The sequence below is a fragment of the Vanellus vanellus genome, assembly GCF_965231255.1.
Source record: "Vanellus vanellus genome assembly, chromosome: 23".
Taxonomy (NCBI): Eukaryota; Metazoa; Chordata; class Aves; order Charadriiformes; family Charadriidae; genus Vanellus; species Vanellus vanellus.
Genome location: NC_138928.1, coordinates 126,518 through 140,961, shown reverse-complemented (window position 1 = coordinate 140,961; position 14,444 = coordinate 126,518). Strand labels below are relative to the sequence as shown.

Sequence of the window (14,444 nt, the reverse complement as noted above, 5' to 3'; positions counted from 1 at the left end):
TCTCTCCTTCCTTCTGTCCCAAAGAGGACAGAACGCGTACGTTCCCTCTTTGTCGGGATGCGTGTGAGCTGTTCTCCTTGTACTTTTCCCCGGAGGGAGTGGATGCGGACGGAGAAGAGGAAACTCTGCTGGGGACGTTCATGTACGATGTGGCAAAAGAGGCCATCCAGACCTTCCCTCTGAAGGTATGGTCCACGCACGGGGGCAAGATGCCGGAGGGCAAAGCAGGTTTGCCTGCAAGTCCGTGGCAGGAGGAGGGTGAATGCTTTCTCCCTGGGCAGAGGGGGTGCGGACGCCTGTCGAGGGAGACCTGGCGGGTTCGGGAGGGCTGAGTGGCACATGGTGCTGGTAGCGAAAGGATAGCGAGGGTAGGGTCGGTCCCGTGGGAGCACGAGTCCCGAGAGATCCCTGGCTGCACCCAGGGATCTGCCTTCAGCAGAGCCAGCTGCACATGCCGCCACTCCACCCGAGCAACGTTGATGTGCCATGGACACCTGTTGGCGAAAGGCATCGGGCAGCACCCTGGCTCCATCCTGTGGCAGGCTGGACGGTGTGGTGTCCCCCCAGCATAGCATGCCCCTTCTGTCCCAGTGCTCTCACACCTGCCAGGAGGAAAGCAGGCAGAGCAGACAGCGGGAGCTTGGGGGGTTGCGCACCAGCTGCCCCATGCAGAGCAGCACCTCCCCGGCCTCTCTGTCAGCACAGAGCAAGCCGCAGAGGGAAGGGAGACTGAGCCTCAGCCGGGCTGGCATGCAGAGAATGCCAGGTGCCTTCCCCCGCCCCGTGTCCCCAGACCCCCCAGCAGCCCCAGTACCAGCAGCGAGCCTCAGATTTCCACAGCCGCTCCCACCCACTGTCGGGAGCCTGTGCCTGAGCGGGAGCAGGGCTGGCGGGGGAGACACGTTGACTGCGTTGTCGCTCTTAACACACCCGATTCCTTTTCCCTCTTTTCTGCACAGAACGCCCCACTTCCCCGAGCCTTCTCCTACGTCAAACTTCTTGTGAAGAGCAACTGGGGACAACCAAAGTACACCTGCATTTATCAAGTGCAGGTTCACGGGAAGATGGCAAAACCTGACCGCCTCAACTGAGACCAGAGGAAAAAAAGAAGGACAAACAAAAAAGGAGAAAACAAAGTTGTGGCAACCCAGATGGTTGTAGAAGGTTTGTCTCCAAAGTGGGGTGCACAAGAAGGAGGGCAGGAGCGTGTGGAAAACGTTAGCACTGCTAGTTGATTTTTTCTTAAAAACGGGGAGGATAGCGAGCATTTAATCTAGAGAAGAGAATGCATAAGAACACACAGGACACATGGTTTTGTTTCACAACCTATTCCAGGTTAGGTACCTTCCGTGAGGTCTCAACCACGTCCTGACCAAAACTTGCTGATCAACTCTGAACTTGGTTCTCTCGACATCAGATCCCCGCTTTGAGACTTCCGGTTCTGTTTTCTTACAGTCCCATAAGTCTCAGTCTTTGGCTTTTTGACGCTCTTGCTGTCATAATTCCTTTCATTTTCCTTTCGTCTTATAATTTCTCTAAAACAATCATCATCTCGTTTGGGTATTAGTATTTGCTGTGGATTTTCGTCCTTGATCATTTGCTTGCCTTAATTCAAACAAAACGGTGCACATGGGATCACACGACAGCTTAAAATGAAGATTATCACTCTCGGGACATCTCCCAGAAGTAATTGTTTTAACCAGTTTAAGTTAGGTAACCGGGCTGCTAACCAAGAGATCTCTATTCCTTCTCATTGAAATTGGAGGCCAAATCCTTTAATCTTTGTATCTTCTCTTCCACTGGTTGAGAACCACCCGACAAACTAAACCATGCGCTCCTTGGAATTCCTTACCTCTATGATTATGTCTTAGAAGTAAGTAGTCAATTGCAGGTCGACTTTCTAGGGTGGCATCTCTAATTTGTGCCATTTCTTCACTCAAGGCTGCTAAAGCCTCAGAGCTATAATTCATGGCTTTCGCTCATGCACGTGCAATTCTCTTTCCTGCGTGATGCTTCATGGCTACTGCCACTCCTGGACTCAGAATTGCTGCAGCTGCTATTTCACGTGGACTCCAAAGAGTCACTTGGGAGTCACAGTCTAGCGGCAGAGCGTGGATTTGTCTCTTCATTCCTTTTCCCTCGTTTTCCATTGCTTGTAACTCCTAAGTAAGGCCGCTAGTTGAGCCAAAGAAGAAGGTCCTCCGGTAACATTAGCGGGAATAAGCGTAAGTCCTTTTCCTGCAGAGGAGAATCCATCCTCGGGGAAGCTTAGTATGTGCCCATGCGCAGCCCCCTGACTCCCTTCTATTGTGTTATAGAGGAGGTGCGGAGGGAGTTAGATTGTCCACATCTTTTGGGCAATTCACCGTGAAACTGCACACAACTTTTGATGGAAACATTCCTTTTACCTTGATCCTGAGCATTCCCTCCTCCCTGCGTAGGGGCATCTCCCCCCAGGATATACATTGCAATAGGTTGTATTTCCCCGGGCGAATTTTAATAAAGTATCGCTTTGTCAAAGGTGCGGTAGGGCTTGCACTCCTATCAAACCTGAGGTGAAAACCTCTTCTACAGAGAGAGATTCCCCCACTTCAACAGAAAGAGGTGGTCTTTACAATGGCTTTTGCCAAATTTTCCCACACGTTTTCTGACCGATCCCGTTTTTGGAGAAACATAGTCTATCCTACAGCCTCGAACAGAATAAAGAATAAGTAACCCTTCATTTCATAACGTGTTTGTGTGACAGTACAGTCTTGAAAGCTCCCGCTGAGACGGCTCTCTGAGACGTGTCCCTGTGCCACCCTGGCGGTTCCCGGTCACAAAAAAGCTCTGAAAAAGCCCCTTTTTGCTGCAATCGTCTGGCTGCACTGCGGACATACCTGCACTGCAGCTGTTCCCAGTGAGGAGATGCTGCCGGCTGACCCTCACCTCCCCAGAGTTCAGGCAGTCCAGGTGGTGCGTCACCTGCCCCAGGGGCCACGTGTCCCTCCAGTGAGGTCAGGCAGCCGAGCCGGCTGTGCTGGGACACGGGGGCAGATGGGCCATGGCACCAGCTTTGTCGTTCTGACATGCCCTCAAGAAAAATGTGGAGAAGGAAAAAGCACTGGAGGTCTGTGGAGTTAAAGAGTAATCCGTGGCTTGTATCGGGAACAGTGTGTTGAGCGGGACTAGGGAAGCGATTGTCGCACTGTACTGGGCACTGGTGAGGCCGCAGCTCAAACGCTGTGTTCAGTTTTGGGCCCCTCACTATGACTCTTCTTCAGCTGAAGGAACTGGGGGTGTTTAGCGTGGAGAAAAGGCGGCTCAGGGGAGACCTCATCGCCCTCCACAACTACCTGAAAGGAGGCTGTAGCGAGGGTGGGGATCGGTGTCCTCTCCCAAGTAACAGGCAATAGGCCTAGAGGGAACAGCCTCACGTTGCACCAGGGGAGGTTTCGATTGGCTATTAGGAAAACTTTCTTCACCAAAAGGCTTGTCAAGCATCGGAACCGACTGCCCGGGGGAGCGGTTGAATCAGCATCCCTGCAGGTATTTAAAAGACTTGGAGATTGTTAAAGAATTTCACCAGACTGGGGGTACCTCTAGGTTTGCTTTATTAACAACTCAGAGTTGGGCCGTCGACTCAGTGCATGGCAAGTGGCTAACAAAATCCATCTTCTATATCTATGATTCTGCACAACATTACATAATTGATATTTCTGTTTGCCAAGTTCTTCGTCTTTCTTTAAAGTCTCCCAGTTCTTCATTTTTCAGTAGTTCCCAAAGTTCATTACATTTCAGCTGACTCTTACTGTTCTTTTCCAGTTCCTCTTCTGAAGCTCAGTGGTCGTATTGTCTTTAAGCACCTACATTCTAATCATCAACCTTATACATCTATTCTTTAACCAGTCTACGATTCTTCTCAAAATATATAAAAGAATCTAACAAGGCCTAAGTTACTTAAATCACTCAAAAGCTTAATTCTTTTACAATTGCTTATTTCTTTTACAAGATGGAGCGCTGAGGGACACGCTTTAGTGGTAACTTGGCAGCGCTAGGTTAACGGTTGGACGCGATGATCTTACAGGTCTCTTCCAACCAAAACGATTCTATGATCCCATGATTCTGTGTTGCTCCCACTCCGAGTCTCTTTCCTCTTCTCCTCTTTCCTTTGCTAAATGGCTGGGAAGCGTTCTGTCTCCAGCCCGTACAGTACAGAGGATTGCCAGCCGAAGTCAGCTTCCTGCCTGGCTGCAGAGGTAGAGGTCTGGGCAGGAGAGGGTCCCCAGGCCATGGAGCCGTGAGAAGCCCCCCGTGCCTCGTTCACCTGTGGAGGGACCGTGTCCCCGAGCCCTGCCTGACCCCTCTCCCAACTCCTTCTGCTCCCCAGATGAGAGCCTAGGCTGCTTTCCTGCACAAAGGCTCCTTTTGCAGCAACGCTTTCAATACCCTCGACTTGCTGGTGGTCGCTGTCTGCCTCATCTCCATGGGAATCGAGGAAGCACTCCCGTGCTTCGCGGGGTGGGCGCTGGCAGGTTTAGCCTGGCAGGGCAGTTGGGCTGCTGGATGGAGAAGGAGCGAGCAGCCTGAGGGCAGGGCATGAGCCCGGGTGTTAGTGTCCATAAAGTCATGCTTAGGAGGACAGAGTGTGGACAACTGGGAGGCAGGGAGGCAAACTCCTTGAGTGTCAAAGAGCTGGGAAGGAATTCAATGCGGAGCTGCTTTCTCCAGCTGCCCGTGTCCCCTGGCCTTACGTGAGGTGATGATGGCTTAGTGACACCCGTGTGTCTCTGCCATCCCTTGCCCCTCATCCCTGGCTGCTTGCTGGGGCTGTGCCAGGCTGGCCTGGGCAGGGGAATGGCTCCGTCTCAGCTCTGCCTTCCTCCCCAGGTCCAGCGCCATCTCAGTGGTGAAGATCCTCTGGGTGCTGAGGGTGCTGAGGCCTCTGCGAGCCATGAAGCGGGCAAAGGGGCTAAAGGTAGGAGAGAGGCTGGGGCTGGGGGTCCTCCTCCCGTGGCAGTCCTCACGGGAGGTTTTCTGGCAGGCAGGGGACAGAGCCATTCTGTCTGGAGCATTCCAGGGATGGGGAGGGTTTGAACCCCATGTTCCTGGCAGCTGTCTAACAGCATGTTGTACCGGGAGGGGGTCAGGGTATCCGAAGCATTCCCTGGGGGTTGTTGCAGGAAGCTGCTGGAAGCAGCTGTGCCATGGGGGGAGAGCAAAGCCCCCTTTCCAGGGCTCTTTCTGGTTCCCCGGGGATGCCCAGCAGAGCTGGAACGCTGGCCGGCAGGCCAGGCCAGGCAGCCACCAGGAACAGGGGCATGGCAGGGTTCTGGGGACCCACAGGCACGGGCTCCCGCCGCCCAGGATGGCAGTGGCCAGGGGAGCCCACAGGCTCTCCCCACCCTGCTCAGCCCTGGGGAGCCTCAGAGCCGCCATTGTGAGGTCACAGCTGGCTGCCCACACAGCCCTGAGGCGCGGGGAAGGAGCCCACATTTGCCGTGTGGCTGTTGCCCTGGGCAGGAGCGCTCCTGCTGGGGACGGTGTGGGGCTGCTGCCAGAGCTTGTTTTGCCTGGGCAGGACACGCTGCAGGGGCTGAGCAGGGAGCCAGCCTTGCCCAGAGATGGCAAGGAGAAAGGCCCCCCGCAGAAGACGCCAAGTGGCCTCCAAAGACTCCTTGGGGACGGAGGCCGACCCCGAGGCAGCATGGGAGGCAGAGGGGTCGAGCAGGTATGAAGCGGGCGGCTCCTGCTTGGGGTGTCAGGAGCCCAGGGTAGTAGCGCGGGGGTGGCCTAACATGGTCGGTGGGGTGCGGTGCAGCATGGCGAAGGCGACAGAGGTGTTCTGAAGAAGAGCCGCCCTTCTGTGGGCATGGGTCTTGGCTGAAAGCCTGGCTCGCTCTGCTGGCCAAAAGTGGTGAGGCAGTAGCCTGGTGCTGCAGGACTCGGAGCCCCGGCCTGCTGCACAGGGAGATTCTGCTGTCCGGGGAGGCCAAGCCCTTGGGCCAGAGACTGTCCCCCTCAGGACAACGAGGCGCTGTCCTGCCTGGCTGAGCAGGTGTGATGGGGGGAGAGTTGTCAGGAGACCGCCGGTGCCCAGGGAAGAGGTGGGGGTCCTCGGTGGGGGACAGCAGCTTGCGCCCCCTCCCCAAACGGCCACTGAGAGGTGCCTGCCAAGGGCCAGGTTGGGGCCAGGGAACAGGGGGGACAGGGCGAGAATCGGCCTGCGTTGCCGGGCGGCCTTCCTGAGGTGCGGGCCTGCTGCTGCCAGCTTGCTTCCTCTTCTCCCACAGCAGGCCTGTCAGCAAAGGGTGGGGAAAGGAGGGGGGGACCCCTGGAAGCAGCCCAGCTGTGCCACCCTCTCTCTCTGCTGCTGGGACTGCCCCGTCCTCTGCTCAGGCCGCTCCTGCCCCCCTCGGCTCTCCCGGTGTGGGGACAGTGGGCAACCAGCATTTGTCTTTGTCCTCCCACAGGGACCTCTGCACTGAGGTGGACATTAGGATATTGTCTTCCCCTCCCAGCTCACATGCTCAAGGGCCTGCCACGTGCTGCGACAATGCCACAGACAGTGCAAGTAAGCTCAGCTCTGCTGCTTGCTGTCAAGTCCGCTGGGGTGAACTTGGAGAGCTGCATTGTGCCAGAGCTGTGGCCAGTTGTCATAAATGGCAGGAGAATTGCAGGCTGCCCTGCTCTTTGCCCCAGGAGGGAGTGCGGAGGACTGGGTGCCCGCCTCCCCGCAGGGAGCTGAAACACGCCTGGCTGGGCATGCTAGCGGAGAGATCTCAAGAGGCAGGCCTAACTTTTCTCTGGTTTCTTTGCCCAGGGACAGTCTTCAGCCTTACTGGCTACGTGGCAGGTGCCCTTCTCTCCCTGTGGAGACATCTGCTGAGCATGTGCCTCTTTGCCGTGTACGTACTACGCGTTTCTTCTGTGGACGGGGTGGGGGAGAACGGGGATGTCTGAGGGCCAGTGCAAGCAAAGGGGAGAGCAGGGGGTGTTCCCCAGCCAGCAGCCTGGGGCTCCCATCGGGCGCATCAGCTCGGGCACTGCTCGTGCTGTGGCTATTCTCAGGGAAGGCAAGGGCAAAGGCCCTCGGCAGTCTCACTCCCAGGCCTTTTCCGGAGCCCCCAACTTTGGCTGCGGTGGGACAAATTACCGCGTGGCCAGACGCCCAGGTGCAGAATCAAGTCTCCGTAGGGCAAGGGTTTTCCCCAGCTCTGGCAAGAGACTGCCCGGGTCCGGGAGGGCTCTGGGAGGCAAGCCAGACAAGGCTCCCGCCCTCCCCAGCTGTGTGGGAAAACACCCCTAAGAGAGATCTGTGTGTGGCCAAGTGAGAACAGGCCTGCTTTCTCAGCCAGAGAGCGAGCGAGGTGCACAGCAGAAAGACTGCTGAAAAGCACTCTTCATTTTCTCAACGTCCTTCCTTCCTGGGGTTAGTTTCATTCCCCTTCGGAAGGTGTCCTGGAGCCCGTCCTTTGGGGAAGAGCTGCCGGCATTGTTGAACGGTGTGGACAGAAATGGTGTTCCTCCTGGGCGCTGCTGTGTCAGCCCGCTGTCAGCAGCAGGCTTCCAAAACGGTGGCTTTTCAGCCTGAGAAGGGAAATCCGCCGGTGAAGGGGTTTGCCCAAGACTTGGGTCATTGACAGCCACAGGACTCCCTCTATTTCAGGCGGAAGATGCCCCTGCAGAAGAAGAGGCTCTTGCAAGTCGTCTTCTTGTTGCTGCCAGTGGCTCTTGGTGAGTTTCCCTGAGCAGACACCTGAGAGGGCCAGCCTGGCTTGCTGGATGCCAGCTTTTAGCTGGCCAGCCTTGCGTTTGGGCCAGTACGTGTGGAAACTCGCGTGGCCCAAGTGCTTCCCAAGCGCGTTCTTGACTGGGACTGGCAGCTAACCTGCTGCTGCAGCCCCAAGGCCTCGCAACTGCAGGGATCACTAGCAACCCCAGTAAACTAAGTGTCTCTTGCTGATGTGAATTGCAGCTGCTGTTTACTGCGGGACCTCACTGCCAGCATGGACAATGTGGACAAAGGGACTGGTAGAGGTTGGTGACTCCTGTGGGACAGGCACCTCCTGCAGCGGAGCGTGGCTGGAGAGATCACGGGCTCTTCTGCCTCCGCGCAGGGTCGCCCTAAGAAGCAGCAGCCTGTGCCGCGTCTTCCTAGGGAAGCCACTCCCGGGAAGTATCGGCGGCTCTGCTACTGGATGCTCTAACAGAGCATTTCTCCCTTTCAGAAGCTGCCAGGCATGTCTGCAGCACACCTGAATGCCATGTGGTAAGAGATCTTTCCTGAGCTGGAATCGGGTCTGTGCAGAAGGGCCAGCCGACCTCGTGCTGCCTGCACTCATTTTCCTAGGAGCCAGGGCTCCCGGACTTCCCTCCCGCCTTTGCCTTTTGCGCAAGCTGGTGCGGAAGGGAAGCCCTGGCAAAGCTGGGAACGCACATGTGTGTCTCCTCCTTGCTGAGCTCAGAGACTCCCCAGAGGGGTGGGCTGCTCTCTGACGCGACCTGCTTTCTGTTCCCGCAGGAACTGTCCCGTTTTCATGGCGGAGCAAGCCCAACAGATGAAGCTTTATCAGGAGGAGGCGGCTCAGCTGAGGGCGAAGATCCGCAGTGTGCAGGAGGTGATCTTACAGATGATCCACCCCAGAGGCCCTACTCCAGCCGCACTTTAACCGGCTGCTTCAGGCAGCAGTGGACTCCCTTGGCACGCCAGCCCCTCTGGCTGCTCTGGTGGGGCTCCCGAGGCAGTGATGAGACTCAGGCACGCTCGTGGAGGCCGGCCATCGCTCACAGGGCCTGAGCCCACCTCCTGGCTTCCCTGGAGAGCGTGGAGGGTGGGGATGAGGGGCTGGCGACCCTGGTCAGCCCACGTCAGGGCCGTGTCCGTGGCTGTGGATGCAGATGCTGTTCCTCAGTCTTTGCGGCTCACATCAGCAGCAGAGTCCTGCAGTTCTGTGGACAAGGCTTGCCTTGTGTGTCCAACACTGGCCCTTTGCCTCAACGGGCGCTGGAGGCCACGCTGAACACTGATGTGCTCCTTTTCTGTGTTCCTTTATGGTGTTCCCAGGAAATGGAGGAAGTGAAGCAGGCAGCATTCCAGAGGGCTTTGGAAGTCTACGTCGAGGTGTCTGACTGGGCCCTGCAAAGCTCGGGTATGGACACAAGCAGCCCTGTCTCCTTGCCCTGCCCTCTTCTGCAGCACTCCCCAAAGGAGCCTGGGCTCCAGGCGCTGCTCTCCAAAGTCGGGGAGCTTAAATGCTTCACGGGCTCCAAGAGCAAGGCTGTGGCAGAGTGGTGCGCTCAGGCTCCCTCCCGGTCCTGCCCTCGGCCTCCGCGCTGGTGCCTCTGGCGCTGCCCCCGCACGCGTTCCTGTGCTGATGGAGGGGCTCTCTTCCTCTCCACTGCATTTGAAAAGGGAACAGCCGGGCTGCCCTTTGCTGCCCACGCAGCAAGCCCTCAGCTTTGCTCCCCTGTCATTCACGTGGGCACCTGCTGTCTCCCAGAACCCTCAGACCTTCTCCTGCTGACGCTGTGAGGGAAGCAGTCACCAGGCACGTGGCTGCCGTCATTCCCCTGCGCAGCTGGGCACCCCCACCAGCGTGGCCGTGAGCACAGGACTGACAGAGCTGCAGCTGGCCGGCGGTGTCAGAAATAGCACCAAGCCCTCCTAATCTGTGGCCTCTTGCAGTCATTTTCCCTCCCTTCCTTGCAGGTGCCTCCATCGACATGCGGGGAACTTCCGAGACCTACGACTGCAGAGAAGATTGGATCTGCTGGTTTTTTGAGCTCTTTCGCCCTCCCCGTAGTCCTCATCTTATTTTGCAGGTATCGTATCAGAAATCACGAGGGAAGGTTTCCTTGCTTCCTGTGAAGCTGGGGACCGACCTCAGGGTCTCTCCCCTCAGTCCAGTGGTGCTGCTCTAGCCGGCAGTGTTGATGAGGTTCCGGAAACCAAACCTCTAACGCTGGGCTGGGCTTGGGAGAAGTGAGTGGTTCCCCTGAGGAGGGGAAAGGAGTTCAACTGCTGCATCTTGCCCACAGCCCTTGGGTGAAAGCTGGGTGAAAGACTTTCTCCCAGGTGACCCCGTTGCCACCTTCATCCCTAACACTCTGTAATACTGAGAGCCCCTGACAAAGGCAGGGAAGAAGGCCTCCTATTTCCGTCCACTTCCTCACAAGCGCCTCGTTTGCAAGCTGAAATAGATCCCACAGACACACTGGTGCCTACGCTTCAAGCTACGTGGCCAGTTGTGCTGGCCCCAACACTCTCTCACACTTCATTGTTCTTGCGTTCTGGTTGCAGCCGGATGTTTCCCCGCGGAAATGCTGGCCTTTTGCAGGGGATCAGGGCCAGGTGGTCATCAGGTTGCCAGCACAAGTCCACCTGACCGCAGTCAGCGTGCAGCACATCACCAAAGAAGCCTCTCCATCTGGGAGCGTCATCAGCGCCCCCAGAGACTTCGCTGTCTTTGTAAGTCTGTGCTGGGCTTCTGGCGGGGGTCTGGCCCTGGGGGAAAGCCATGACAGGGTCTCTCTTGCTTTTGTGCATCCTCTGAGGTTTGCGTCCTGCTCTCTCCCGCACACTGCAGCGCCCGAGCAGGATAATTCAAGGGCTCTAGAGCTCTCGTCCCTCTTAAGACTTGTTCTGGCCAAGCACCTCAGGGTTCTTGACCAAAACGCAAGGCGCAGCCTGAGCTCCACCATAAGCAGCGCTAGACTACTGCTAGCGCCGCAGCGGAGGGTGGGTAGATAACAGAGCTGACCCAGCGCGTACGTTCCCTCTTTGTCGGGACGCGTGTGAGCTGTTCTCCTTGTGCTTTTCCCCGGAGGGAGTGGATGCGGACGGAGAAGAGGAAACTCTGCTGGGGACGTTCATGTACGATGTGGCAAAAGAGGCCATTCAGACCTTCCCTCTGAAGGTACGGTCCACGCACGGGGGCAAGATGCTGTGGAGCAAAGCAGGTTTGCCTGCAAGTCCGTGGCAGGAGGAGGGTGAATGCTTTCTCCCTGGGCAGAGGGGGTGCGGACGCCTGTCGAGGGAGACCTGGCGGGTTCGGGAGGGCTGAGTGGCACATGGTGCTGGTAGCGAAAGGATAGCGAGGGCAGGGTCGTTCCCGTGGGAGCACGAGTTCCAAGAGATCCCTGGCTGCACCCAGGGATCTGCCTTCAGCAGAGCCAGCTGCACATGCCGCCACTCCACCTAAGCAAGGTTTATGTGCCATGGACACCTGTTGGCGAAAGGCATCGGGCAGCACCCTTGCCCCATCCTGTGGCAGGCTGGACGGTGTGGTCTCCCCCCAGCATAGCATGCCCCTTCTGTCCCAGTGCTCTCACGCCTGCCAGGAGGAAAGCAGGCAGAGCAGACAGCGGGAGCTTGGGGGGTTGCGCACCAGCTGCCCTATGCAGAGCAGCACCTCCCCGGCCTCTCTGTCAGCACAGAGCAAGCCGCAGAGGGAAGGGAGACTGAGCCCCAGCCGGGCTGGCATGCAGAGAATGCCAGGTGCCTTCCCCCGCCCCGTGTCCCCAGACCCCCCAGCAGCCCCAGTACCAGCAGCGAGCCTCAGATTTCCACAGCCGCTCCCACCCACTGTCGGGAGCCTGTGCCTGAGCGGGAGCAGGGCTGGCGGGAGAGACACGTTGACTGCGTTGTCGCTCTTAACACACCCGATTCCTTTTCCCTCTTTTCTGCACAGAACGCCCCACTTCCCCGAGCCTTCTCCTACGTCAAACTTCTTGTGAAGAGCAACTGGGGACAACCAAAGTACACCTGCATTTATCGAGTGCAGGTTCACGGGCAGATGGCAAAACCTGACCGCCTCAACTGAGACCAGAGGAAAAAAAGAAGGACAAACAAAAAAGGAGAAAACAAATAAAGTTGTGGCAACCCAGATGGGTGTAGAAGATTTGTCTCCAAAGTGGGGTGCACAAGAAGGAGGGCAGGAGCGTGTGGAAAACGTTAGCGCTGCTAGTTGATTTTTTCTTAAAAATGGGGAGGATAGCGAGCATTTAATCTAGAGAAGAGAATGCATAAGAACACACAGGACACATGGTTTTGTTTCACAACCTATTCCAGGTTAGGTACCTTCCGTGAGGTCTCAACCACGTCCTGACCAAAACTTGCTGATCAACTCTGAACTTGGTTCTCTCGACATCAGATCCCCGCTTTGAGACTTCCGGTTCTGTTTTCTTACAGTCCCATAAGTCTCAGTCTTTGGCTTTTTGACGCTCTTGCTGTCATAATTCCTTTCATTTTCCTTTCGTCTTACAATTTCTCTAAAACAATCATCATCTCGTTTGGGCATTAGTATTTGCTGTGGATTTTCGTCCTTGATGATTTGCTTGCCTTAATTCAAACAAAACGGTGCACATGGGATCACACGACAGCTTAAAACGAAGATTATCACTCTCGGGACATCTCCCAGAAGTAATTGTTTTAACCAGTTTAAGTTAGGTAACCGGGCTGCTAACCAAGAGATCTCTATTCCTTCCTTCTCGTTGAAATTGGAGGCCAAATCCTTTAATCTTTGTATCTTCTCCTTCACTGGTTGAGAACCACCCGACAAACTAAACCACGCGCTCCTTGGAATTCCTTACCTCTATGATTATGTCTTAAAAGTAAGTAGAATCATAGAATAGAATCATAGAATCATAGAATTGTCTAGGTTGGAAAGAGACCTTTGGGATCATTGTGTCCAACCATCTACCCTACTCTACAAAGTTCTCCCCTACACCATATTCCCCAACACCACATCTAAACCTCTCTTAAACACATCCAGGGATAGTGACTCAACCGCCTCCCTGGGCAGTCTATTCCAATGCCTGACCACTCTTTCTGTGAAAAATTCTTTCCTAACGTTCAGTCTAAATCTACCCTGTTGGACCTTGAGACCATTCCCTCTTGTTCTGTCATTAATTACCTGTGAGAAGAGACCAGCACCAACCTCTCTACAGTGTCCTTTCAAATAGTTGTAGAGAGTGATGAGGTCTCCTCTCAGCCTCCTCCTCCTCAAACTAAACAGTCCCAGCTCCTCCAACCGCTCTTCATATGATTTCTTTGCTAGGCCCTTCACCAGCTTCATAGCCCTCCTCTGCACTCGCTCCAGCACCTCCATATCTCTCTTGTATTGAGGTGCCCAAAAGTGGACACAATACTCGAGGTGTGGTCTCACCAGTGCTGAGTACAGGGGCACAATCACCTCCCTACTTCTGCTGGCCACGCTATTTCTAATACAAGCCAAGATGCCGTTGGCTTTCTTGGCCACCTGGGCACACTGCCGGCTCATATTCAGCCGCTTGTCAATTAGAACCCCCAGGTCTCTTTCTGCCAGGCAGCTTTCCAGCCACGCCTCTCCAAGCCTGGTGGTTCCCGGTCACAAAAAAGCTCTGAAAAAGCCCCTTTTTGCTGCAATCGTCTGGCTGCACTGCGGACATACCTGCATTGCAGCTGTTCCCAGTGAGGAGATGCTGCCGGCTGACCCTCACCTCCCCAGAGTTCAGGCAGTCCAGGTGGTGCGTCACCTGCCCCAGGGGCCACGTGTCCCCTCCAGTGAGGTCAGGCAGCCGAGCCGGCTGTGCTGGGACACGGGGGCAGATGGGCCATGGCACCAGCTTTGTCGTTCTGACATGCCCTCAAGAAAAACGTGGAGAAGGAGAAAACACTGGAGGTCTGTGGAATTAAAGAGTAATCCGTGGCTTATATCGGGAACAGTGTGTTGAGCGGGACTAGGGAAGCGATTGTCGCACTGTACTGGGCACTGGTGAGGCCGCAGCTCAAACGCTGTGTTCAGTTTTGGGCCCCTCACTATGACTCTTCTCCTTCAGCTGAAGGAACTGGGGGTGTTTAGCGTGGAGAAAAGGCGGCTCAGGGGAGACCTCATCGCCCTCCACAACTACCTGAAAGGAGGCTGTAGCGAGGGTGGGGATCGGTGTCCTCTCCCAAGTAACAGGCAATAGGCCTAGAGGGAACAGCCTCACGTTGCACCAGGGGAGGTTTCGATTGGCTATTAGGAAAACTTTCTTCACCAAAAGGCTTGTCAAGCATCGGAACCGACTGCCCGGGGGAGCGGTTGAATCAGCATCCCTGCAGGTATTTAAAAGACTTGGAGATTGTTAAAGAATTTCACCAGACTGGGGGTACCTCTAGGTTTGCTTTATTAACAACTCAGAGTTGGGCCGTCGACTCAGTGCATGGCAAGTGGCTAACAAAATCCATCTTCTATATCTATGATTCTGCACAACATTACATAATTGATATTTCTGTTTGCCAAGTTCTTCGTCTTTCTTTAAAGTCTCCCAGTTCTTCATTTTTCAGTAGTTCCCAAAGTTCATTACATTTCAGCTGACTCTTATTGTTCTTTTCCAGTTCCTCTTCTGAAGCTCAATGGTCATATTGTCTTTAAGCACCTACAATCTAATCATCAACCTTATACATCTATTCTTTAACCAGTCTACGATCCTTCTCAAAA

The 14,444-nt window shown here is 55.5% G+C and overlaps 1 protein-coding gene across 1 annotated transcript; it reads left to right on the top strand.

The window, feature by feature from the left end:
• Positions 1 to 4,271: 4,271 nt before the first annotated feature.
• LOC309680827 (sperm-associated antigen 4 protein-like) lies at positions 4,272 to 11,804 on the top strand (the record flags this gene model as incomplete). Its single annotated transcript, XM_082494578.1, has 10 exons — positions 4,272 to 4,279; positions 4,414 to 4,500; positions 4,870 to 4,957; positions 7,649 to 7,716; positions 8,504 to 8,600; positions 9,047 to 9,131; positions 9,692 to 9,804; positions 10,283 to 10,450; positions 10,809 to 10,898; positions 11,673 to 11,804. 10 exons carry the CDS (start codon positions 4,272 to 4,274, stop codon positions 11,802 to 11,804), a joined length of 936 nt encoding a protein of 311 aa, XP_082350704.1.
• Between the last annotated feature and the right edge of the window lie 2,640 nt (positions 11,805 to 14,444).